The following is a 27,158-nucleotide window of genomic DNA, read 5'->3' as shown; positions in this document are numbered from 1 at the left end:
GGGTTCCGAAAAATTTCTCACACACACACAGATCGTATTTTATTCTCGAGTGTCAAGATGTAGAAACATCTTTTTACTCGATTTCTGATAAAGATCGGGTGGGGGGAGAAAGAGAAGGGTGAAAGGAGTGTGGGAGGCGGATGAAAGAGAGTGAGGTCCGCACTAGAGGCGGTAAAAATTCTCAAGATGAATCAATAGAAAATGAACTTTCCTTCTTCGGATGGATTAAAATCAATTTGAATAAGGCCACAGAATTCCTAAATAAATTTAAAATGAAAAATCCATAATGGATAAATTATAAGTTCGCATAGCAGCCGTTGATTATTTTTGAAGCATTAATCTAGAATTCTAGTTTATGTTTGGTGCCAATGCAACCTTATGTTTCTACATGCAAATAGCTTTTGCATTTATTCATCCACTGTAAATTATCATCCGAACTTGCACGAAGAGCAATTTTGGTGTAGCACCTGGATGCCTGAGTTCAAGACCCTACGCCACATCGAAGAGCAGTGTTGTTTACCGGATGGTACAGGAAAATAACTTGTATAGCTTACACATAATAAATTCAAGAAATGTATACACAAACATATTTACACGACATACGTAATTTTTTTTGTTTTAATATATAATTTTATGGAGTTAAGAGCGGCCGAATGTGTTCGATAATTAAATTAATAATAAGGTAGGTCGTGCAAAGATCTCAGATGTTGTAAAAAGCTATCTGGGAAGTTATGAAGTTAGCCGTCGAGCTGGTGATAACCTGAGAAATGACATACATGGGTATATGTACAACTTATTAAGCAAGTGTGAACCCAGAGGTTCTATAGAAAATAAAAGAAAGTAATACATATGCATGATATAAATACCAAAAAATAATAAATATGTTCCTCATGTAATTTTGGATTTCTCACGTACCACAGAGAATCAGTAATCTGCCGTAGTATACAATGCTGGACAGTTTGTAGCTTTTTCCTGGCAAATTTGCATGAATACGCCCAAACTGGGCAGGCATAACAAAGTATGGTACGCAACATAGATTTATAAATAAGTAGCTTGTTGTCTATAGAAAATACACTATTTCGAGCAATTAAGGGAAAGAGTGAGCGTTTACCTACTCGAAACTTTTTAATGATAAATGTAATGTGTGGGCACCATGAAAGAGTTTTACTAAGGATCACCCCAAGATAAAGTATTTGCTTGGCCCAGAGAAGAGATGGTATTCCATATAGCTGCAGGTTATTTTTGAATTTTTTTTTCCATGAAGAGTGTAGCTTGTGTCTTCTCGACATTGACTTTAATTTTCCACTTTGTCAGCCAAGTCTCAAGTGTATGTATGTAATTTGTAGGCGTTGTATAGCTGAACTAACAAATGCACTTTGAGAGAGGATCGCAGTGTCATCAGCATACATTGCGAGTGTCGTGTTGAATGTAGTGGGAATGTCTTTCACGTATACATTGAAAAGTGTAGATTCAACAAGGGACCCCTGGGGGACCCCAGTTTAGTTTCCAATATTAGTTTCACAGCTACTACTGCAGTGAACTCAGTTGCACAAATCTCTATATTTTTTTTGTGACATTTATATTATAGTATACAAAATGTGTTAATTTGCAGCTTACACTTTCAATAGGATAATAGTCAGTTGCTAAAAATTAAATTTTAAGTTGTACAAAATTATATATTAATTTTGAACTACGCAGAACATTGACATCATTATTTTTACATGATTTAAGGGCCAATTGCATTTACAGTGCTCCGGAAAGTTGACTACTACAATTTTTAGAAACCAACCATTTATATTTATCGTTATGCTTTCTTTTCGGTGTAGAAGAGCACTCAGTGTAAACATGATTGAATGTATTCATTTTTACATTTTTTATAAATGAATTAATTATCAGAGCAAGGAAAGAATTCATAAATAAATATTAACAATCAAAACACGGTAAAGCAGCGAGCAAACTGTTCAGTGTCTGAGTCTGAAATGTTGTTAATGCAGAACTGAGATTCCAGATGCTGAGCTAAAAGTTCTGCTTTCTCAGTTCCGCTGTAATGGACCCGTTGAGGGCCGTGAAGGGGCGGAATGGCGTTATAGCATTTTTTGTACCTCTTCACTGCTTTCCATAAGGAGTTATCCTCTGCAGAAAGAGATCTGAGGTAGTTAGTCCAGCGATCTTGTGAGAGTTTATTTGTAAGAAACTTGACCGCTTCGCACAGGCGATTGAAGTTCCTTTTATCATCACGGTGTCTGGTGCGTTGATACGCTCGTCTTGCAGCATTTCTCTCTTTAATCAATAATCTGAGCTCTTGAGGCTTGTGTTTCATACCAGGTTTAACTTGAACTTGTGCTTTCGCATAAGCATTTTGTATATTTTCAGTGAGGTCCTTGACCAAACTATCAATGTCACTCCCCTTGTGTATCGTGGGCAAAGTGTACTGGGTGTTGGAGAGGGCTTTGGCAAAGACCTGCCAGTCTGTACGAAAGGCCCTGGTGTCTGATGTAGTATATCTGCTGAGGTCCAGAATAATCCTAACAGGATTGTGATCACTTGAAAGTTCGTCCAGTAAAGAAATATCCAGTGGAGAACTGGTGTTCCGCAACAAGAAAAAATCAATAATTGCGGTGGACCCAGCAGCATACCGTGTTGGGGTACTTGGAACTGCCAATTTAAACCGTGCCGACGCGGCCAAGGAATAAATCAGTCTGCCTGTTGCATTAGAAGTGTAGCAGTTCCATGCGCGGTGTCTTGCGTTCAAGTCTCCACCAATAATAACATGTGTACCAAGTGGGAGTAGAATTTCAAGGTCTGCCTGAACGACAGCCACAGGTCTCATGGGAGGAATGTAGGTGGAGACAAAAGTGTATGGAGTGTTAGTGTCTGTTGTGATGCAGATAGCTGTGGCCTCTACGGCTGAGAGCTGTGGAATGTTCACGTGATAATGGGGAATGCAGCGTTTGACAAGAAGTGCAGGGCCACCTCCACGTGGGAAAAGAGTATCATGAAGATAACAATAACATATGAGTTACCATAATTAAACTAAACAAATGAATGAACTGTTAATTAATTGATGAAATAATGAATAAAGATGAAATGTAAATTTCATAACTAATTAAAAATAAACAAAGTTTCCGAATTTTCAACATATCTATCACAGCACAAGCTTGTTTGTTTACATTAGCAGTTCTTACATCACGTGAGCTCCAACGTCATCGGAATGTATCTTTTTAATCTGGAATTTTTACTTTTTTCATTTACTTTCTAAGTTAGAAACTTTGTAGATATTCGGGGAAGCCAAACTTAGTTTTTACTACGTTAACATCACTTTGATTGACATTTCATGACTACTCACGTGTATTATCGCCTCTGTGCTTTGGAAAACATAGCCAATGTTACTGTTACGAATTTCAATATACTGGTAAAAGCTCTCAGTAGCTATACGCCAGGAGTAAATTACGATACTCGATATTCAGGAGTGAGGCAAAAGCGCAAGCTTCTCTTACTCTCCTCATATAGACAATCTGCAAACATTTGGAAAATATTTTCTCCTGAAAGGAGACTTTATAAAGTTTTCAAATTTGAAATATAAGATTTGTTCTCAGATTTAGAATAGTATTTTCATAGTTTTTGGTCTTAACTTTCAATATCCGCCAAACAAAAATTGGGTTTTTTTACGGAAAGTTACTTTTGCCTTGGCAGGATTTTTACTTTGTGCAATCTCTGCTGTGATGTAATAGTCCGCCGAGAATGCGAAGTGAAGTGGAAATATTTTCCGCGCAGTTCGTATTTTTTCTTGTTTACATAGAAATGTGTATCTTATGAGATATTGTATACTTGTAGAAGGAAGAAATTATTGAAGTAAATAGTTTAGTTTAAGTGTCTTATATAATGAACCTTTAGTTTCTCATAGTGCAATGTTCCTTTTATTACTGTTGAAGCATGCTGTCAACAATGTTAAACAAATTTCGTTCTTATTGTTGTAAAAGTTGATTTTAATCTTTGTAAAAGTACTATTCAGAAGCTATTTTAATGTAAGAAAGAAGTGTTCAAAGGCGTTTGCACTGCATCCATATTTCAGATTGAAGCATTTTATATGTTTATTTTAATGTGATTTTTTTAATTCATATTATATTCTAGGCAGGGCGAGTTAAAGGAGACTTAGAAATTTAATGGAAGCAATAAATACTGGGATTGCCATTTGTCATTCAGACTAGATGCTAGGGATAGAAAGTATCATATGGTATTTTGAAATAGTAATATTCCATTTTGTGAATATTGAAGGCATTTTGTTATTGTTATAAATGGCACAGATGCAATAATGGTGGAAGGGTACTACTGATCTGTTATCAGGGAACCGGATCCAGAAAGGCATATATGTACGGATGTATGTATTCATATATGCATGTGTATACATATGTAAGGACGAATGCGTATATATAAGCACGAATGTGTGTATACATATACACATATATGCACATACATACATGCAGACGTGCATACATTCATATGTGTGAACACCTTCTATATGATTTATGTGAAGATTTATATATAAACAAACCACAGAATTTTATTTCCTAATATGTTCACTCTGATAGCCCTTTGGTTGAACTATCATATTACATCTTGATTTCGCCCACCAGCGGCCGAGTGGTAAAGACGCTGAACACTGGTAGTTCGGTCCGAGGTTCGAATTCCGCGAACCTGCTGGCTGCATGGGCGTTTTCGTGGTTTTCCCCATGTGTAATGTGTATACGAGCCAGTTTCTCTTAGAAAGTCCTCGACGAAGGCATCCTTCCCTTTAGGCAGATAGCCCTTGTGTGCTTTGCCATTATTGAATAATCCCAATCACATCTTGATTTCCAAGATGGTTCTTTTCTTAAAACATTAAGGTTGATTTTATTCCATTTCTCCTTCACAGTCTTCCTGAGTTCATCCAATGTTTTGGGATGCCACTTTTAAGATCTTGGTTCAAAAGCCCAAATGCACTGTAATCCATAGGGGACTTAGAAGGGATGCATTTAAAGGGAATAGCTTCAATTCCAGTTTCATTTCTCATTTTTCAAAAATAAGGGACTAGATTTAGAGATATGTCTTGGAACCTTATCCTGATGAAACTTAACACAGTGAAGATTGTTTGATTAAAGAGATGGAATTTCTTCCTTAAAAATAGGTATTAAAACATATTTCTGATAATAATCCAAATTAACACTTTGCGGGTCGCTGTCACGCTGGCGTGACTTTTGCTCGTCAACAGTTATCGGCCGCTGTCACATACGCATGACTTATTTTCGCCAATGACGATGCTTCACATTGATGTTTGTATAGATAGACATACTATAGCAAAACATTTGACAATCAACACAGCATGTAATTACTACGTGCTAATCGCATCTTAAAGAGGAACTTGGAACATTTGACGATCAGGAAACATTGGTTTCAACTGTTTTCCTTTCCCAATTACCAGACTGTCTATTATTGAAATCTTTTTTCGGGGACGCTTATTTTGTTAGTTTGAGACTGTCTTTCGCTGCCTTCAAATATTGGAAACTTACGTTAGATTTAAAGATATCCTTCAAAATGCTCTTCGATGAGGAAATATATTCTGATCTGTTATCAGAAGAGAATAATTGCTCTGATAGTGAAAGTGATTCGGACAGTGGGAGCGATATAATTGTGAGACAATTTAAAAATAAGGGAAGACCAATAATTAGTGAATCTGAAAGTGATGAAGAGAATTCTGTGGCAAATGATTGGTCAGAAGTTGATTTTAAACCTAACTTTCATGCTTGCCTGGAGCAGTTTGGGTTACAGGTACCATACACACCAGATATATTATCAACTGTGGAATTGTTCATTGGGGACGATTTATTTAATTTGTTTGCCACACAAACAAACTTATATCATAATCAGCAGAATAATGATAACAACAATGCATCAACAAAGAATAATGCTTGGATTGATACAAATGTTGTAGAAATGAAAAAACGTTTGGGGCTTGTTATCCTAATGGGAATAGTAAGAAAACCAGAACAAGATGATTATTGGTCTACTAACCCTGGATTACATACATCTATTTTTGGGAACACTATGCCAAGGAACCGATTTCAGCAGTTATGGAAGTATTGGCACTTCAGTAATAATGAGCGTTGCCAAGAAAGGCTTGATAAAATAAAACCACTTTACTCGTACCTGGTAGAAAAGCTTAAAAAAATTTATAAACCCAAGAAAGAATTATTGCTAGATGAAGGTATCATTCCATGGAGGGGCAGGCTATCTTTTCATATATATAATCCTGCGAAAATTATAAAATATGGAATTACAAATTGTTTTTTAGTCCATTGCATCATTAGATTTTGTCATTTAACACAAACTGTTAAATTTTTCATATTTTTGTAACTGTTGTTTCTATACTACAGCTGCATTCAGAAATGTTCAGTGCCATTTAATTGAAAACCCCTTATGACATGAGGCAGGTGTACAGCCCATAACATAGATGATCTGAACTTAAGCAATCTGAAGATTAGTTTTCCTCCAAATGCAACAAATCATGTTCAGCCTTTGGATCAAGGCTTTGTTGTAGTTATAAAAGAGGTCTTATCTCAACCGACTTGAGAGAGCTGCAATTGGCACTACTGAAAAGGAGGCGGAAATGCCAACTTGGAGTGTGCTTTATGCAATAAAAGCTATCTTTGCACCCAGAAAATCTTGTTTTCACAACACATACAGAACTGTTTTAGCAGCTTGTAAACACGGTGATGTGTTTACAAGGGTTTTATATAATATGTGTGTGATGTTAATTAGATGGCGACTTCACCTGACAAATGAAATAGTCTACAAGATGTTACAAAACCTAGTGTTAGTTTAGAGGAGTTTGTTAGTGCAGATGACACATCTTGGACACTAGAACATTTTACTGCAACATCTGAGCTAAACACTAGCTTTAAGAAGGCCATAAGTAGATTTGGTCATGAAGTTACCAGGCATTTTTATTTTTGCCTGCAACAGCTCAGAATACAGGAATTTTGCACCAGAATATTTTCTATGAGTGCATTTTTTCAAATTACAATACAGTATTTAATGTCATACTATAGTATTTTCTGTGATGACCTGCATAATATATTATAGTACTTATATTACTCCATATTATCAATTGTTAATATGTAGAAAAAATTATTTCAAAAATAAAATACGAGACCCCAGTTAGCACAAACTTTTGATTTTTCTGTTTCTTGAGATTCGTGTTTACAAGGGTTTACAGTATTACATACTTGATGAAAAAGCATTTTTTTTTTATTGCTTAATTGGCAAGCTAATTTTTTTTTATCAGATGTCTGTCACATTACAGATTAAATTATGTTTTTCGCCATCTGTTTTAAATGACAAAATTTTATAGGCTAATCTTTGGAATATGGTAACAGGTAGTTTGGCGACATTTTGGTATGGTGATAAAGGTTACTAGCTAGGACTTTAGCAGTGTACATGGATAAAGTCAAGAGTGTGCGCAATGCCATTTTTGTGCAAATCTGGGATTTTTTTTAAGTGAAAATAGGTCGGCGCTTACATGGATACTGTGTATGTGCAATTCTTAAAAATGCGGCAAGCAGTGGGCGATTCTGCAGTTTCTCCCAATTTCGCACCTAATCTTCGTCATGATTAAGTACTTTTGTTCCATAAAAGTTCTAGCATAAGCGTAATTCAGCTAGCAGATTGTTGGAAAAAAATGTTGATTAAAAAAAAAATGCCTTTTCTTCGTGAAAACAAAATGGCGTCCAAAAACAAACTAGCAGGTTGCTGTAGCAGGGTTGGTGGCCAAAAATTGCCAAGTTACTATAATCCAAAGATTAACCATTTTATATTTCAATTTATTAGTATTGCATAATTAAAAATACATGCATTGGAATTATTCCTATGTAATATACGGTGAAGTGTCCAAGATTCCGAATGTTTGGGACTTCGGTGATTCCAGATTTCAGAAATTTCTAGATTTTGAATCATTAATTGTATGGAATTGTTGTTAGTGAAATAATGAACTGTATTTATGATCTTAAGGAAACTAAAATTCAGAAAAAAAGAAAGCTTAACATTTGTTTTGTTCCATTAAATATTCCTTTCAACATGCATTTTAAAATTTTTTTATGTTAAAAGAGCACATAATTTTTTTGCTCAGTTACTAAAGTCTGCAATTCATTATCTATAATTCTTACATCAAGAATTCCTGCTAAATAGTCAGTTCAGGTCTTTTCAATCTCAGTAATTCTTTGTCACTTTCTTCACTATCAGTGGAGATATCTAGTGCATTTCTTTCAAATTCTGTTACTGCACTGTCACACTGTCATTGTTCTCATAAGCCGATACCACGTCATGCTCTTTTTTTTTTAGGTGAATATCCTCAGTGCCAGGCATTACCAATTAGTTTAGCTTCATTCCTGATGTAATCATATTTCTTGTATCTGATCATAATTTCTTTAAAAAAGAAGTACTCTGCATATAGAAAGATTGTTTTTCCCTGAATCATCATCATAGGAAGCTAAATACTGAAATGGTATTATTTTCGTGTTTTAAATTATGCTCGAATTATTCGCTGTTTAGTTTACTGATTGATGATTGAAGCTTTGTCATCGCAATGTAACACTAGCATTTCTCTTCCTATTCAATTAATCGGAAGATTTTACTTTTAACGTGTGGTATCCGAAAACATTCAGATTCAGAGCTGTCATCATCAATGAAATCTGGTAACTGGGTATAAATTATGCCAAAGCTTTTAAAAATTATCCGTAGACGCATCCTGTCATGATATTGCAATGCCTTATGCATCATATTTTATATTAAATTATTTCAAAGTTTTATGGCACCATTTCAGTGCTTGCAAGATTCAAATATCCATTGACTTATTGACGATTTATAGTTTCAAGGAAAGAATAAAATGGAGATATTGTTATTTACTGAATATGTAATTTTGAAGTTAATAATAATTAGTGGAACAAAATATTAAGCTGCTTCAAATCAGAAAATTAGGGAAGAGCACAAATCGCAGTGCTATCTGAACTTAAATTCAATGGAGTCTTGATTTTTCTTCTTTCTGACCCGTTGCATTAACAAAAAAAAAAAAAAAAAAAAAAAAAAAAAAAAAAAAAAAAGTATTGGCAACATTTTACTCCAAACAAACATTCATCTTTGGGTTTCATTTATTGTGTACAAGGCTAGATGAAACAGAAAAGTGCTGCTCCCTCACAACCATTCAAGGGCTGAAATGAAAATGTGGCAGGTGTTAAAGGTGAAAAACTATAGAATGGTTCAGTGCTGTCATAAAAAATCTCAGTTAATCTTTGAATTATGGTAACTTGGTAATTTTTTGGCAAAAATTTGGCAAGCAACCCTGTTACAGCAACCTGCTAGTTTTTGTTTGGACGCCATTTTGTTTTCACGAAGTAAAGGCTTTTTTTTTTATTTACATTTTTATTAAAATTGTTTCCCAACGATCTGCTAGCTGAATTACGCTTATGCTAGAACTTTTATGGAACAAAAGTACTTAATCATGACGAAGATTAGGTGCGAAATTGGAAGAAAATGCAGAATCGCAAACTGTTTGCTGCGTTTTTAAGAATTGCACATACACGGTATCCATGTGCACGTCGACCTATTTTTACTTAAAAAAACATCCCAGATTTGCACAAAAATGGCATTGCGCACACTCTTGACTTTATCCATGTACACTGCTAAAGTCCTAGCTAGTAACCTTTATCGCTTTACCAAAATGTCGCCAAACTACCTGTTACCATATTCCAAAGACTAGCCAAAATCTCAGCTTATTGGGAAGAAAATTGATTTATGACACTGATGCTTTTTCACGAGTATTACATTCTCCATTTCTATGCTGTGTGAGAAAAAGAAAATTGAAATATGCAAGGTCTGGATAATTCTGGTTATCGTCTGTCTAGATTTCATATTTTAACTGTTTTGTGGTTTGATAAAATATTAATTCTATTTTTAAACCATCATTACTGATTTTATTTAGTCATTGTAATATTTTCCCTTTTTTAGATGGATAGATGTCATCAACTTGTGGAGATAATGTAACCGAAGAAGGTGCCTTTGGTATTGAGAATATACTAGCTGATTTCTTTTTGAAGAAATTTAACATGCCAAGCAGTCAAAGTGATAAGTCTGATAGTAATCGTTATGAAAGAAGAAGTAAACCAAAACGTAAGAAACACAAGAAGAAATCTAAGCACAAGCATAAAAGTAAAGATCACAGTATAGAGAGAGAAACCAGTATCTATGGAAAGGTAGTCTAAATGTGATTTATATTCATTTATATTTCAGTTAATTTTTTGTCTTAGTTATTAATAGCAAATCAATCTAACTTAAGAAGGTGGCCCACCATCAGCTGAGTGGCAATGTTGCTGAACACTGATAGTTTGGTCCAGGGCTAGAATAACAACAAACAGGCTAACTTCATGTGTTTTTTTAGTTTTCTCCATATTTAACGTGTTAACAAGCCAGTTTACCTTAGAAATTCCTCTATGAAGACATCCTTTAGGCAGAATACCCTTGAGTGCTTTGCTATAATGAAATTATCTTACCTACGCTAACTTTAGAAGGGACTATCATATCTGATATATATATTTCATAATTACAAAACGTTTTTTAAAAAACAAAATATAATCATGCCTAGTATTTTCACTCATTAAGCTCCTGAAAAATTATCAGCAGGCATAAAGTAAGAAATTTAAAACTAGTTTTTCACAAAGACCAAAAATTGAAATTCATAAGTAATAAATTTCAAATAATCCTTATAAATGCAAAAAAGAATTTAACCCCTTGCCTGTGACGCCCGAACTCAGTTCAGGCAATGCAAATGCGCCAATTTTGGAATGCCCGACCCGAGTTTGGGCAAGAGGAAAAAACCTATGTTTCAATTACATGAAGCCCAAACTCAGTTCGTCCAATGTATAATATGTAATTTACTATTTTACCAATAGGTCGTGATACGTTTCCGGCAGTTACACGCCATTTGGCAGATTATTGCAATTTTACATTTCTTCCCAAATTTCATTCAAACCACATGTTTGCAATGTTGGAATCAGATGATGATGAAAAATACTTCTTAAGCTCTTCATGCTCAGGTACCAATATTTCAACAGAACACTATGACTATTCCAAAAGTGACTACGAAAGTGAAACTCTTTCATGGTCAACCTGGACTGCTATGTTGGAATAACCTTCCTCCTGCCACTCCAAGATTCCCACAGAAGTGGGGTGCAACAATTGACACTTGTACTTTTACTCAAGAAAAACAATATTTTGAACTGTTTTTTATGACAATTTGATTCACACCATTATGGAAGCGATTAATAGATACACACAGCGATGCATTGAAAGGCAACATCTGAAGCCAAAAAGCCGATCTAAAATGTGGGTAAGTGACCATGAAAAAGAAAATATTTCTATTGCTCCATGTTTTGCAGGGTATTATTCAGAAGCCCGATGTCTCAATGTTTTGGTCAAAAAAGACATATCTTAAAATTCCATTCTTTCGAAAAGTTATGTCCTATGACATATTTCGAATGATAAGAAAATTGACCTTGAATGACACCCTTATGCAAAACTGCAGAAAATTTGGCTCATTCATGTAAAAATCCACTGTAAATGTCTGAGGGACATGAAATTCATGACAGTTGATATAAATAATAATATTGTGGTATTAGTTTATTACATTTATTTTGAAAATTATGTCATTTGATTTATTTTGCTATAATTTGAGCACAAAGTTGCTATAATCCATTAATATTTCCCATATATGTGAAAATATTGAATATGGTAGTTATTTTGTATATATTTTTTTAAATAATCTAATTCAAACATTTTGATGATAATAATGAACAAAATAGAAAGAGAATTTTTTTTTTTTTCCATTTTTGGCATGTTTTTCTCAAATGTATTCCACATCCAAAGAGTTAAAAAATGTTAGACCAAAACTCTTCAAATGAGCAATGCCCCAATTAGAAAAAAAGTAATGAAATTGAAAGAAAAACAAACATAATAGATGAGGAATTCAATCAACCTCAGACCCACTTCATTAGGTGGAGAACGCCCACCAGCGGGCGAGCGGTATAGTCGCTGAACACTGGTAGTTCGGTCTGAGGTTTGAATCCTGCGAACGGGCTGGCTGCATGGGTGTTTTCGTGGTTTTCCCTATGTGTAACGTGTATACAAGCCAGTTTCCCTTAGAAAGTCCTCCACGAAGGCATCCCCCCTTAGGCAGATAGCCCTCGAGGCTTTGCCGTAATTAATTAAATAAGCTAAGCGTTAGGTGGAGGAACACAGAAATCAATTAAAAATCTCCTCTTCCACAAAAATCCTTGCAGAAAAGCATTCAGAATTAGCCAATGAACCATTTCAATGTATTTTAGTTATAATAGTTCACCCGAAAATTCTGGCCCTTTCCCAAAGCAAGGAAAAGTAATCTCAAAGTTTCCCAAAGCAAGTAAATTCAAATTAGAATCTTATGCCTTAAATAAAGAGAATTCTATTATATTTAAAGAACTGAAAATGTAAGTGAAATAATACAGTCAAAAGTTGTTAATCTGAACTCATCGGAACTTCGGCGATTCCGGATTACCATTTTTTCCAGATTATAGATCATCAGTTTAAATCTGGTAAGATGGCATGCAGAAATTATAAAATTAAAAATATGAAGCCGTAATTTATGAAATAAAGAACAATTATGATCTAAAAAGTATCAAAATTTACAAAAAAAAAAAAAAAAAAAAGCTTAATATTTATTTGTTTACTTTATTAAACATTTCTTTCAATGTAAGTTGTTTAAATTGCTTCGTTTTTTGTGATAATGCTTTCTCTTTTCTATAAACAGACATAATTTCTTGTTCAGTTACAAAGTTCCGCTGTTCAAGTCCTGTAATTGCTGTGTCGAGAATACCGACTAATTTGTCAATCGAAATTTTTTCGTTTTCAATAACCTCTGTGTCACTTTCTTCCCTATTGGAAGCGAATTATAATGATGAGGAATTTGATTTAAATTATATCAATGACGGAGTACATCGAGATGAAATACTACATTTAGTAAGGAATTATAAGCCGAATAAAATAAAAACATGTTGACATGTAGGGTTCATTGGATACATGAAGTTGTCGCCACGCCCATACACGTCCATCTGCCTGATACATTTGGAAACAAGACTCATCAGACCATTCAACGTGTTTCCAGTTATGAACAGTAGCAGTGTTGATGAGCCTAGGCAAGGCGTAAAGCTTTGTGTTGTGCAGTCAGCAGCTTGCAGCCATTTGAGGAAGGGTTGCATGTCTGTCATGTTTAATGATTCTCTTCAGTTGTCATTGGTCCCATTCTTTTACAGTTTTTTTGTTGCGGCTGCAGTGTCAGAGATTTAATGTTTTACTGAATTTCTGGTATTCACGGTACATTCGTAAAATGGTCCCATGTGAAACTCAAAAATTTTATCGCTACCTCGTAGATGCTATGTCCCATCACTCGTGCTCTGACTATAACAGCACGTTCACATTCACTTAAATCTTGATAACCTGCAATTGTAGCAGTAGTAACCGATCTAACAACTTGCCATATACTTGTTGTCTAAAATAGGTGCTGCTTACTGCCACACTGTACTGAGATTGGTTCCGTACCTCTATTATTTGCATACGTATGCCTATACTGGTTTTTGTTTTGCTGCTCAGTGTATTTTAAGACATAAAAAAATCACAATGAAGTGTTCCATTTATTATAATAAAAAAAAAAAAAAAAAAAAAAAAATCAGAAATAAATTTTATGTTGATAAAAACCATGTGTTCTTTTATTCATGTGGGTTTTCATCCATATGTGCTTTCATCTGTAGGGTATTAGTCGAATAGGTAATTAACACAATTTTTTTTGGTAGGCTTTTGTTTAGTAGCCTTTTATCTGAGAACCCCCTGGAACGTATCATTATAGAACATGCAGTAATGTTTGACGAGTTCCGATAAAAATTTGCGAGTGACCCTTTACATGAAATGACTGGAAAACCGTGCTGTAGATATGATACACATTTAATGTTATTAGTAAAATATACTTACTTCTAGTTTAGTTTATGTATTTTGTTTTGTTACATTTTATACAGTTTAAACCAAAATAATGTTTGCATAAAGCGTTTAAAGGTCTTAAATATTGCAATAAATATTGCATTTATAAATGTGATTCATTTTTATTTTGTAGCACTTTTAAGTGATAACATCAAAGCTGAATAATAATTAATTCTTGAACAAAGGATAATGGAGCAGTGTTTTAGTTTCATTCTTAATGCAAATATTGAGTGCAAAAGAATCATTTAATGCAAATGCAAATTGAGAAAAATGCATAGAGTTTGATGAGAATTTAAATCATTTTCAATATTAGCAGCGCATAACTATTGTATCAGTAACTACTATAATGTCTGACATTTATTAAAATAACGTTATTTCAGTAAATCTGTTAGGGTAAAATTATACTGAAAAGGTAAAACTTCACAGTTTAATCTTTTTAATAAAAATTAAAGTAATATAATTCCATATGATCATATTGCACATTTGCTTAAAGTAACTGTATAGTATTTTAGTGAAACATATTTAACATTTCATTTCTTATTAATTTTCTCTTTTTTATATAATGTTGCATATATATATATATATATAGGGTTGGCAACTAAGTAATTGCGGATTTCACTCATATATGGCTTCAGTTGAATTTTTAGGGTTGCAGACGTAGTACAAATGTAAAGCACATTTTGTTATTTGATAGCTGGCAATTCAGCTGTCAATCAGTAAAAAAGTTTTTTTGATCGGTTGCGTAGTTTTCGTTTGGTGTTCGTTGAAAAATGGAAAATCAAAAGGAACATTTTCATCATATTTTGCTTTTTTATTTCCACAAAAGGAAAAACGCATCGCAAGCTCATAAAAAGTTATGTGCTGTTTATGGTGACGAAGCCTTAAAAGAACGGCAGTGTCAGAATTGGTTTGCCAAATTTCGTTCTGGTGATTTTTCACTCAAAGATGAAAAACACTCTGGTCGTGCAGTTGAAGTTGATGACGACCTAATCAAAGCAATAATCGATTCGGATCGTCACAGTACAACACATGAGATTGCAGAGAAGCTTCGTGTATCACATACATGCATTGAAAATCACTTAAAACAATTTGGCTATGTTCAAAAACTCGATACATGGGTTCCTCATGAACTGAAGGAAACGCATGTAACGCAATGCATTAACAGCTGCGATTTTCTAAAGAAACGTAATGAAAATGATCCATTTTTAAAACAACTGATAACTGGCGATGAAAAATGGGTTGTTTACAACAATATCAAGCGGAAAAGATCGTGGAGCAGGCCAGGTGAACCAACTCAAACAACATCAAAAGCTGATATTCATCAAAAGAAGGTTTTGTTATCAGTTTGTTGGGATTACAAAGGAATTGTCTACTTTGAACTCTTACCACCCAACCGAACGATCAATTCTGATGTCTACATTGAACAACTAACGAAATTAAACACTGCAGTTGAAGAAAAGTGGCCCGAATTGACAAATCGAAAAGGTGTTGTATTCCATCATGACAATGCAAGGCCACACACATCTTTGGTCACTCGGCAAAAATTATTGGAGCTTGGTTGGGATGTTTCGCCACATCCACCATATAGTCCTGACCTTGCACCATCTGATTACTTTTTGTTTTGATCTTTACAAAACTCCTTGAATGGTAAAAATTTCAATAATGATGATGATGTCAAATCGTACCTGATTCAGTTTTTTGCTAATAAAAACCAGAAGTTTTATAAATGTGGGATTATGACGCTGCCTGAAAGATGGCAAAAGGTCATTGATCAAAATGGGCAATACATTACAGAATAAAGTTATTTAGTTCCATGAAAAAATTGTCTTTGATTTTCTAAAAAAAATCCGCAATTACTTAGCTGCCAACCCAATATATATATATACTTTGCAGCAGTTGTGCAAGTAGTAGTAACTTGTTTTCGCACTAAATGAATTTAAGATCATACAACATATATATATATATTAAACAATTCAGCAACTTTTTCCATCCTTTTTTATAATTTTTATTTATTTGTTACCCCACAGAAAGAAATTCTGGATAATTCAAGCTCTGAAGAAAAGGAGATTAAAAGATTAAAAAAAATTAAACAACTTGAAGGTAGAAGTAATAAGTTGTGGGTTCCACCTACTACCACAGATATAGCTTCATCAAGTGCTGTGCAAGATATTCCAAATTCTAAGAATTGTATTGATTTTAATGATGACCCAATAGGTATTCCATATGGGCCATCAATTGAATTATTGCTTACAGGTGTAGATAGCGCACATCAAGAAAATCCTAAGCCTGTTATGGGACTAGATTTTGTTTCTGTTCCTGTAGAAACTGTTGATTCAGCTATTGAAACCAACAGCAGTAAAGCTGAGATTTCAAATGACACTTCAAATGTAGTTATTTGTGATGAAATAGTTGAAAAATCTGCTGATCCTCGTGCTTCATTGATGCCTATTGCTGAATGTGATAAAAATTCCATGACCCCTGTCAAAGACGAGGTGTTGTGTAGTAAAGAACAATCAAGTCAAAATTTGTGCAAAACTGATTTGCAACAACATTGCGACCAAAATGTTTCTCGCAAAAAGCATTCAAGCCATAAATCAAAGTCTCAAAGTAAACACAAATCTTCTACAAAAGATCGCTTGAGATCTAGATCCCGGTCAAAGACACATGAAAATTCTAAATATGAATCTTCATCATCTAGAAATAGGAAAAATGTGTCAGAATCTCATGTTGGAAAGTCCGATCATTCAAAATCACACTCCCGAAAATCAAAATCGAGTAGCAGGGAGAGAAAACGGAATAAAACTTATTCTAGAGAGCGCTCAAGATCCAACAGTTGCAACAGATCAAAAAGTAGAAGATATTCTCGATCTAGGTCAAAGGAATCCCAGAAGAAAAGAAAACATTCCGAATCTCGAATTTCTCATAAAAGTCAGAGATTGCATTCTAGATCATCAGAAGATGAATATTTATCTAAATCAGATTTATCTAGATCAAGAGAGAAGAAGTATCAACACAGATCTCGTGCTCATAGACACAGATCTAGATCTGGATCAGAATCCTCATGTGAAAAACGAAAGTCTTCTAGAAAGTCTCAAGAAAGATTTAATCGAACTTCTGATTCAAGGAGGAAATCGAGAGAAAACAATTCAAGGTACATTTTCCCTTATTAAATAAGTTTTTATAAGAAATAATTAGCTTTATTGCATATGCCAGAGTTTAAAAAAATGTATTGAAGCACCAATATTCATAAAAATTCAAGTGTTTTTTGTTAACGTGAAAAGAAACATTGAAAGTTTACCCAAAAACATTTATCTCATTATTTAAATACCTTTAAAATCTGTAATTATAATAAAAATCAATAATTATTAATTTTATGCTAATTAAAAGAAACTATAATATTAAATATTTTTAAGACAGTTTTAATAGACATATGTTCATATAATTGCATGAATTTGCACCAATTTCATTTCATGTTGCCTTATCTTTTCCTGTTCTTCATATTCTATTTGTTTTCATCAGTCTTCATTTTGTCTTCACTTACTAACAGTAGTTATCAAACAATCTATAACGAACTGTTTATCTTCCAATTACTGTGTCCTCTGCAAAATAATTTCTTTCAATTTCATTATTGTGATCTTTTGAGATAATGTCGCACCAGTTTGTTCAGCAACATGCAACAATTCTTAAATCCTTTTTCTACTTTTGACATTTTTTCGAATCGGAAATAAAGTCCTGTCACAGATACCAGTAAAATGCAAATAACGGCCACAAAATAAAAAGTTTTGGATGCCTTTTAAATCATCCAAATTAACTATACGTTCTGCAAATGAATGAATGTGATTAGCAACTATTTATTCTGTTAAATATAGCTTAAAATTAGCATTACTAACAAAAACCACCATTTTATCAACATTTGAATTCAACAAACAGCACTGCCATTCCATAAAAGGAAAAAGTGAAACAAAAATGTAAGTTGAAAATAATAGGTGAAATAGTAGTTAAGTTTAAATACTGATATTAATTATTGGCTTTTAACAAAAGTTTCTCACCACCACAAATAGGGCCTGTGCAAACAGTTTGCGTTCACGTGTTAAATCATATTTCATCGAACAATTTTTGACATTTGAAAGGAAGAGACTTGCTTTAGAATTGCGGTAGCCAACTGGTGGTCCATGAAAAATTTTTGATGGTCTGCAGAAAAATTGGGACATAATTTATGCATTTTTTATGGACATTTCTCACTTATTAATAATTATCTTTACATTTTTTTGTTTTGTTTTTTTGTTTTCAGATTCAAATAAAATAGGTAATAGACACATAATGAGTGAGAAAAAGCAAGTGACTGTCTTGCCTTTCTTTAATAAAACTGAAGATAGAATAACTAGTAAAATTGGAATTACTTCACTTACCGAGAGGTGATCAATGAATCAAAGCATCCACATTCCTCATCACGGTCAGACTGCATTAGAAAGAAAGTTCAAACTGGAGGCGCAAAGAAAAAAAACCAAAATAACAAGGAAATGATTCAGACAACTCGAAATTTGGATTTATTCCAGAACCTGGTAGTTAGCTGAATCCATGGTCTTTTTATATTATCTGTTCTGAGAGTTTATCTAATGATGCCATGAAACCTTCAAAACTCGAAAAACACTTGAAATCAAAACACCCAAATTCAGCAAAGAAACTACTTGAATATTTTAAAATAATGTGGGAAAATATGCAAAAATATATAGGTATCTTAAAAATATGGTTGTTTAAGATAAGTCCCTATCAAAGGCTTTCCTATGTGATAGCACTTCAAATAATGAAAACCAAATTGCCTTATATGGAGAAGAGTTATTCAAGCCTTGTGTATCGCAAGCTTATGAGAAGATTTTGGGGAAAAAACTGTACAGAAACTGAAAGTAATTCTCAAACTGAAAGTAATAAGTCTGCTAACACTTTTAAGCCCAGAATGGAAGAAATGACTGAAAGTGACTGGACATCGCTCAGGAGTTGTTGCAAAGGTGAAAAATGTAAATCGCTCAGATTTTCTGTCTACACACTGCCTTACACATAATGAGCATCTTGTGGTGAAAAAAATTTCCCCAGTACTACACCAAGTATTATCAGATGTTATTAATATCATAAATGAAATTCAACAGAAAGCAATTAATTCTCGAGTTTTTGAAACATTTTGTTGAAGAAACGGGTTCCCAGTACACTCACCTTCTTCTTCTTCATGCTGACATGAGATAGCTTTCGAGGGGCAAAATACTGACTCGACTGTTTGTCTTGCGTGAAGAAATCAAATTATTTTTCAGCAGCAAAATAATCCGGAATTTCAAGAACTCTTGTCGGATGATTTGAGTGGCAGATGTTTTTCCTCTGTTATTAGAACTAAACATATGCAAGGACAGCTTAAGCACATATTTACAGTACAAGTGAAATAGATGCTTTTCAAAAACAATATCACTGTGCCAAACGCTGTAGAAGGAAATCTACAAATGTTTATAAATTTTAGTAAAAGTATGGGAGAGAAGGATCTCAACGAGCAAGTGGTATCCATTATTCAACAGCACTTACAGTCACTGGCAGAATGTTTTGGTTTTTATTACCAGCAAATTAGGTATGAATGAAAAAGAAAGCAGATTGATCTGCTTTGTGAGACAGTTTAAAAACTAAATTCTAGTCATCTTTATCAAGAGCTTATTTTTGTCTTTCTATAAAAAATGAATATCCATCACTGAGTGGAAAAGGAATGAAAATTTTAATTTCGACAACATATTTGTATGAAAAGGCGTTTCCAATTGTAACAGTAATTAAAACTCGGTGCAGGTTTCAGCTTGAAATAAACATGGCTCTTGTAGTGATACCACTAGAACCAAAAATCCACAAACCGATTTCAAACAAACAGAAACAAATACACTGAAAATGTGTAATATTTAAATAAACCTAAAATGTTTCATTTTTTTTAAATAACTGCTCTATAACTTTGTTACCTTTAATGGCTGTATTTCACATTAATAAAATAAACAGCTGATTATTATTACATAACTGTATTTACATTTTTCTTCTAAATTCATATTAGTGGTCTGCCAAATAAGAAATTATACATTTTGTGATCCATGAAGTTCTAAAGGTTGGCAACCGCATCTTTAGAACACTGTGCTGTGAAATAAAATATAATATTGTTATCATTAATTACAAGGTGTCTGAAATGGAACTACCATCCTACCAGATCATTTACTTTCAGTTCTTTTGCTAAAAGTCAACTACAGAATGTCACCAAATCATGTGTACAGCTTTAAGTGCTTATGTTATATCATGTGACATTGTGAAAGTTTGGTATCAAAAGTTAAAAAACAAAGACTATGTCATTCAAGAAGCAGAGTGCTCTGGCCAACCTGCTGATGTTGATGAGGCCCACCTGCAAGAACTTATGGAAGAGGATTAGTATGCAACCACTCGAGAGCTTGCTAAGGAGTTAGACGTTAGTGCCATGCAGATAAGGACAAACGTGTTCACGTGCACTAATCTGCTATCAACACAAGGATAAAATTCTGGACCAGATCATCACTTGTGATTAAAAGTGAATTTACTTCAACAACACAGGTTGAAAAGAGGGTTGGTCTGTGCCCAATGAGCCCATCAGAAGCATCACAATGTGCAGTGTGACTAGCAAAAAGATCATGCTTTGTATCTGGTGGGAATGCCATGGTATTATCCACAAAGATTATCTGGGAAAAAGGAAAAACCCTTCACAGTAAGGTATACAGTGAGATGCTAGTCCATGGAAAAATGTCCAATTAAGTTTTGGTGCAAAAAGGTAATGTTCCATCAAGAGAATGCAAGACCACGTGTGTCTGCATTCACGGGCTGGACTCTATGGCCTTGAATGGGATCTTTTGCCACACCCACCATATAACTCCAATATCGGTCCTTCAGACTTGTACCTTTTTTTACACCTGTAGCTACATCTTGCTGGTGCTATCTTCCATTCTGCACAGAACGTCCAAAATGAGGTTGATCTATTTTTGGACTCGTGGCCACCAAGTTTCTGGGCCGAAGGCTTTGGAAAGCTACTAAAATGTTGGCAAATAATCATATATTTGTGTGGTGATTACTAACAGCACTAAAGGTACTGCTTTCATGTTTTTTTTTAAGCTCTATTAAGAAAACTTTTTTGGTGTAAAACTTGCATTATAACCAAAAATTTTACAATCTGTAACAATACCTTTCTGCTGAAGTTTGTCATTTTAATGGAATGCTAGTCTTACCTTATTGAATTTAGGTTATGGAAATATATATATATATATATATATATATTTACCACCATAGTTGTGCTAAAAAGTGCTTATTGTAAAATTATACTAAATATGCCTGTTATGAAATTAAGGCATCTTTCAGTAGTAAACAACATCTGTACTAGAAAGTATATATGGGAAGAAAGTGGGCTGCGAATATGAACACGTGCAGATATCTTCTGTGCTAATATAAGGCAGTTTTTATGTTTTTCATATTGCAAAAAGTTTCGTTTTTCACGTTATGACATAGTGTGATAACTATATTTCTTTCTAGCTGAAGCTTTGCTTTTGTTCTTTATTTATTCTTTCAAGATAAAATTTTTCTGCAGTAACTATGTTTACGTTTCGCAGCCCTGAGCATAAAAAGATTGATCAAGCTAAAATCTTAGAAGTTGCGAAAAAGAAGTTGCAAAGCATGATTGAGAAAGGTACTTTACCCGAAGGCTTGTCCTTGCAGACTATCAAGAAGGAAGAACTGGCATCTATTAAAGCTGGAGGCAAATCTGTGCAAGAACTTACAGGTATTCTTTTAACTAATTAAATTCTGAATTTTCTTTTTTTATAAGTTTTTAATAGTTGCAAGCTATTTAAAACTACTTTGTTATTGAAATCAGCAATGACAAAGACTTAATTTTTCTAATTATTTATAATTTTTTACTCTAGAGTGTATTTATTATTATCTAAGTTTATCTCCAGTCACTTTGTTTTACTCTAGAGTTATAATCTTTGTTCATCTCCATTTTATGAATAATTAGAAAATTAAGTAAAATTAAGTAATTTTTCTAATTATTTTTACTCTACATAAATTTTTACTCTAAAGTGTGTTTATTATAATCTATGTTTATCTCCAGTTATGTTTAGATTTTCTCCAGGGTACTATTCCTTTAGAGAGACGTCAATTAAAAATGAAGAAAAATGGGAAGAAAACAATGCTACAACAATATGGCAAATATCGTAGCTCGAGAATTAACTTTTGATATATCATCATTCATTATTTTTTAGCCAAATTTTACCATTTTATTTAGTACGATGGATTACACAATTTAGCTGTTACATAATGATGAAGAGGCTGTCGTAAGATTCTTTCAGGACAAAGGAATAATTCATAGCAATAGAGTTTATTCTCAAAATCATCCGATGAAGTTAACTTTTAACTCAAACAAAGCTCCTATATGGCGTTGTTACGTACGTTCTTGCTGTGAAATAGAAAAGGATTGGATGTGTTCTTAAGGGACACTTGGTATTTGGGGGTTTATTCCGGGAAAGCAGAGAATGTTTTCTGGTTGGCGTTCCTGATCGTTGTGCTTCAGCATTTATGACTGCTGTACAGGAAAATATCACGGATGACAGCATTATATTTTCAGACTGCTGGAAAGGATGTAAGAAAGAAGAAGTAAGAAATGCTGAGTAGGAACATTTTACTGTGAATCACAGTAGAATGAAAATGGATGCAATACCCAAACTGTGGAGCGATTGTGGGGCTGTGCTAAATGGAGAAATAATCAAGGCTTTTAAGACACGAGTAAAAATATTTAGTAAAAAGCAGCGGTCATATTTGATTGATAACACTTCAAGCCATCCATTTGACCAATTTAAGTGGGTCAAATGCATTGGATGGCTTGAAGTGTTATGAATCAAAAGTAAAGCTTTCGGTTCTAGCTTTTTAAATCCACAGTAGGGTTTTAAGACACGAGCAAAAATATTTATTAAACCAGTTCTTGAAAATTTTTATAGTGATTCAAGATTTTTTATTTAACTTCTAATTTACTAGTAAAGATGATTTTATTATTAATTTCAATGCCATTGGAGTTTTGGAATGATAAACAAGCAGTGGTTTTAATTTAAAGTCTGCATTAGCATTACCTTACAGCAGAAATGTTAAACGGTCTTTTGCAGCTTTAAATCGTAAACCAGCTAAGCAATATTGATACTGCATGCATGGAATCCCAGTATTACTGCATAATACTGATGCAAAATTAAGTGGGGTCACATTGTATTTGTACTTATTGCAGTAACCTGTACTAATATAGTTAATTAAATAAATCTGTTAATTTTTAGATTTTTGTGTGAAATTATCCAAAAAAGAAAATGAAGAAGATGTTGCTAATGGAGCTGGGACAAAAGAGGAAGAAGGTGGTGATGAAGATGAAGATGATTTTATCCATCATCCTTTCAGGCTTAAAGAACCATCTGTTTTAAAGTTGAATATTAAGGTAGAGGATTTTATTCTTTTAAAAAATCCTGTGTGATAAAGAAGCAATTGAAAAAAAAATATATATATAAGGTAAATTTTTGTACAGTAATAGGTAAAAAATAGATCTGTCAGTTTTAATTTACTACTTTCTACTTATATTTTAAAATATATATACATTTGAGCTTTGTTCAGCTGATAATGTAGAAACTGGAAAAGAAAAGTTCAAGTTAATGAGGCTTTTGGAAAAATTGCCATGTTCAGCCATGGTTTGATGTAATAATGCTTATAAATATATCTAATTTAAAGAAAGTACAATTTTCATATGTTAAAAATAAAAAAAAATTATGTATATGTTAATGCTGAAAGAATTCAGTTTTTAATCTGATATTTATATTAAGGAAATATAAATAAAGTCTCAGGATTTTAACTGATAGCATCTGTCCATTTGAAAGTGGTCAAAGTTAATAATATAGTTTCCTTGAATTACTTTAATTCTGTGATATTTATTTTTCTTCCAACTGTAAAAATATTAAATTAAAAATCAAGAAATTCAGTTTTTAATCTGATATTTATATTAGGGAAATATAAATAAAGTCTCAGGATTTTAACTGATAGCATCTGCCCATTTGAAAGTGGTCAAAGTTAATAATATATTTTTCTTGAATTCTATAATATTTATTTTTCTTCCAACTGTAAAAGTATTAAATTAAAAATGTATATAGTATTTTTTTAAAGAAACTGTCGTATTCTATAAAAAAGGAAAGAGGGGGGATTATGTTGCTTGTATTTGTAAAATAAACTACAGTTTTCCTTGAAATTTACATTTTGGAATACTTAGAGAAATAAAATACAGTCAAAAGTCGTTAATCCGGACTCGTCGGGACTTCGGCAATTCCGGATTATCGATTTTTCCGGATTATAGATCATCAGTTTAAATCGCGTAGGATGGCATGCAGAAATTCTAAAATTAAAAATATGAAACTGTAATTTATGAAATAAGGAACAATTATGATCTAAAGGGTATCAAAATTTACAAAAAAAAGCTTAATATTTATTTGTTTACTTTATTAAACATTTCTTTCAATGTAAGTTGTTTCGTTTTATGTGATTATACTTTCTCTTTAATTCTATAAACAGACATAATTTTTTGTTCACTTACAAAGTTCCACTGTTCAAGTCCCGTTAATTGCTGTGCCGAGAATACCGACTAACTTGTCAATCGAAATTTTTTCGTTTTCACTAACCTCTCTGTCACATTCTTCATGTTTTTATCCATTTTTTGCAGCAATTCCACTTTTTGTTTGATGGACATCGAAACATACTTTCATTTTGTACGATCCTTTGGGAGCTCCAGAATCAAAAATTCTATTTGACATAATCGAAAGTTCAAGTTTACTTTTTTAGTATTGCTCTTACAGTCTGCAAAAAATAATAAGCCGGATCCAATTCGAAAATTAAGGAACAATGCAATCATCAACATTAACTGAAATAGATAATTATATAATTTTAGCTTACACCGTCCGCTATACATAAAATGCGCACGTGAAAACGTATTCTGCACTTGCGCACACGCAAATGCGCAGTCGTAAGAGGTCTTACGCGCACGCGTAAACACCTATGCACATGTGTCAACGCGGAACATGCGCAGAAAGTTTTTAGCTTTGAGGTCCGGATTATAGATCATTCTGAATTAACGACTTTTGACTGTAGTTACTTGGGATTGTGACTGAGAAAACTGTCTAAGGATAAATAATTTTGTTGTTTAAAATTTCTGTGAAGAGAGTATAGGGGTTATGGTACCTTGGCTTGGGGATGTTATTTGACTTTAGCTTATTAAGAAAGAAAAGTAAAAAAAAAAAAAGGGGGGGATATTGTTGGTTGACCGAGGTCCAAAACCTAGTAAATGAGCTTTTTTCGTGCCCCCCTTTAAAATGTCTAGTGGGAATATAAGCCAGTTTTCCATAAAAGTCTTCCCTGAAAACATTCCTTGCTAGGCAGACAGCACTTGCTTGTTTTATCCTAATTGTTTAAAGAAACAATTTCAGATTAAAGAAGTTCAGTTTATAAACAAAGATAATATTAATGTATTATAACAGCAACTCTGCAATCCACAGCACTAACTGTGTAGTGTGGAGGGGGGGGGGAACTGCCAAGTAGCAAATGCACAGAAAAAAACAGAAACATTACCGAAAAAATAAAGTATAACAAAATACAGCTTTTCACTTAACACTTATTTCTTCAACTTTAGATATGCTAATAAAAGATCTGCTCAGGGTTTTAAAAAGAGAAAATATTCTGAATTGCACTAGTGCAGTTAAAGTGAATAAATGTACTGGTGATTAGAAAATCTAAATATCCTTTATCACTGGCAGATATCAAATATCTTCCAGTGATATAAATTCATAGAAGCTTGGATGGACAAGTATATTTTTCTTTATTGGTTCAAAAGCACTTTTGTGCTATATGTTATAAATGAGTTGAAAACTGAAAGGAAACTTGGAAAGTAGATTGTCAAGTTGTTTTATTGATTGATATGTATCAAGTTAATACTAGCAAAGGTAAACCATATTACAACAATATTAAACTTATATTTCTTCATTCTGTTTTGATCGTGTTGCTACATTAAAGAATTACCCAGAATTTAAAAACAATCTACCCTAAAAATCTCAGGAAACACATATTTCTTCCTTCGAACATAACTGTTTTGATCATGCTGATATTAAGGAATTATGCAGAATTTAAAAACAACTGTCCAAAAAATCTTAGGAACAGACTTGTGAAAAACTGAAGGTTCCCTAATAGAATTTCAGTCTGCATTTCCAATAAAAAATTTCACCTTTAGGCTGGCTGATACTTGAAATTCTATTATAAAATGGAGACTTAGAGAGGAGTGGTGAAAACTTTGATTTTCATTCATCGATCCATCTAATGAAAATTTTAGCTGTTTTAAAATGAGATAACAATGTGGCAACAATATAAAAAGTTTTAACAGGTACAAAAGAAGGTGAAGAATCCATTTTTAGGTGATGAACATTTGAAATAGAGGTGTGGATTAAATGTGTCAAAAAATCTGCATAGAACTGAATTGTCAACAGAAGCTGATTTAATTAAAAAGTCATTGTCTGCGGAAGAAAGAAATAATTCTGGTTATCAGATGTGGAGAACTTTCTTGTGTCATGCTAGCAGTTTTGTGAGGAAAACTCTTTACATACAATACAAGAAGGCTCAGAATTGCATTTCATTAGAGAGGGATTTATGAAAAATAGGGAACTTATATTAAAACAGACATTTGCATATTTTGTCGAATGTCAACTGCATCGAAGCAATATTAATACAACAAAGGTTTTTAACATTCTTTTTGTAGAAAAAATAAAATATAAATACTTTTGACTTATCTTAAATGCATTTTGAACAAATTTCTTACATTTATTTAAGAAATTCCATAATTGGTAAGGTGTTTTACTTTCATGTGTTTAAGGCCTAAGAAAATACTTTTACATCTGGGATTTATTTTTTTAATTCTTACATAATTTTAGATGTGAACTTTTGGTATTCAACTTGATAACAAATCAGATGACTATTTTTATAAT

At 33.1% G+C, this 27,158-nt stretch overlaps 1 protein-coding gene across 4 annotated transcripts in view; it reads left to right on the top strand.

The window, feature by feature from the left end:
* Positions 1 to 3,732: 3,732 nt before the first annotated feature.
* Son (Son RNA binding protein) overlaps positions 3,733 to 27,158 on the top strand; it is a 77,442-nt gene continuing 54,016 nt past the window's right edge. For all 4 annotated transcript variants that reach the window (XR_015040591.1, XM_085814633.1, XM_085814634.1 and 1 more), the window contains exons 1-5: positions 3,733 to 3,852; positions 10,036 to 10,280; positions 16,116 to 17,239; positions 21,726 to 21,895; positions 23,433 to 23,587. Coding sequence is in view for 3 of the 4 variants with exons in the window: in XM_085814633.1 (XP_085670759.1) it covers positions 10,044 to 10,280; positions 16,116 to 17,239; positions 21,726 to 21,895; positions 23,433 to 23,587 (1,686 nt within the window). In the remaining variant the exon portion in view is untranslated. The remainder of the gene's footprint in view (positions 3,853 to 10,035; positions 10,281 to 16,115; positions 17,240 to 21,725; positions 21,896 to 23,432; positions 23,588 to 27,158) is intronic.

The sequence above is a fragment of the Stegodyphus dumicola genome, chromosome 4 (genome assembly GCF_044657685.1).
Source record: "Stegodyphus dumicola isolate Sdum_Otavi_A_Nest chromosome 4, ASM4465768v1".
Classification (NCBI taxonomy): domain Eukaryota; kingdom Metazoa; phylum Arthropoda; class Arachnida; order Araneae; family Eresidae; genus Stegodyphus; species Stegodyphus dumicola.
The sequence above is the reverse complement of the archived record's forward strand: the minus strand, read 5'-3'. Positions and strand labels throughout refer to the sequence as shown.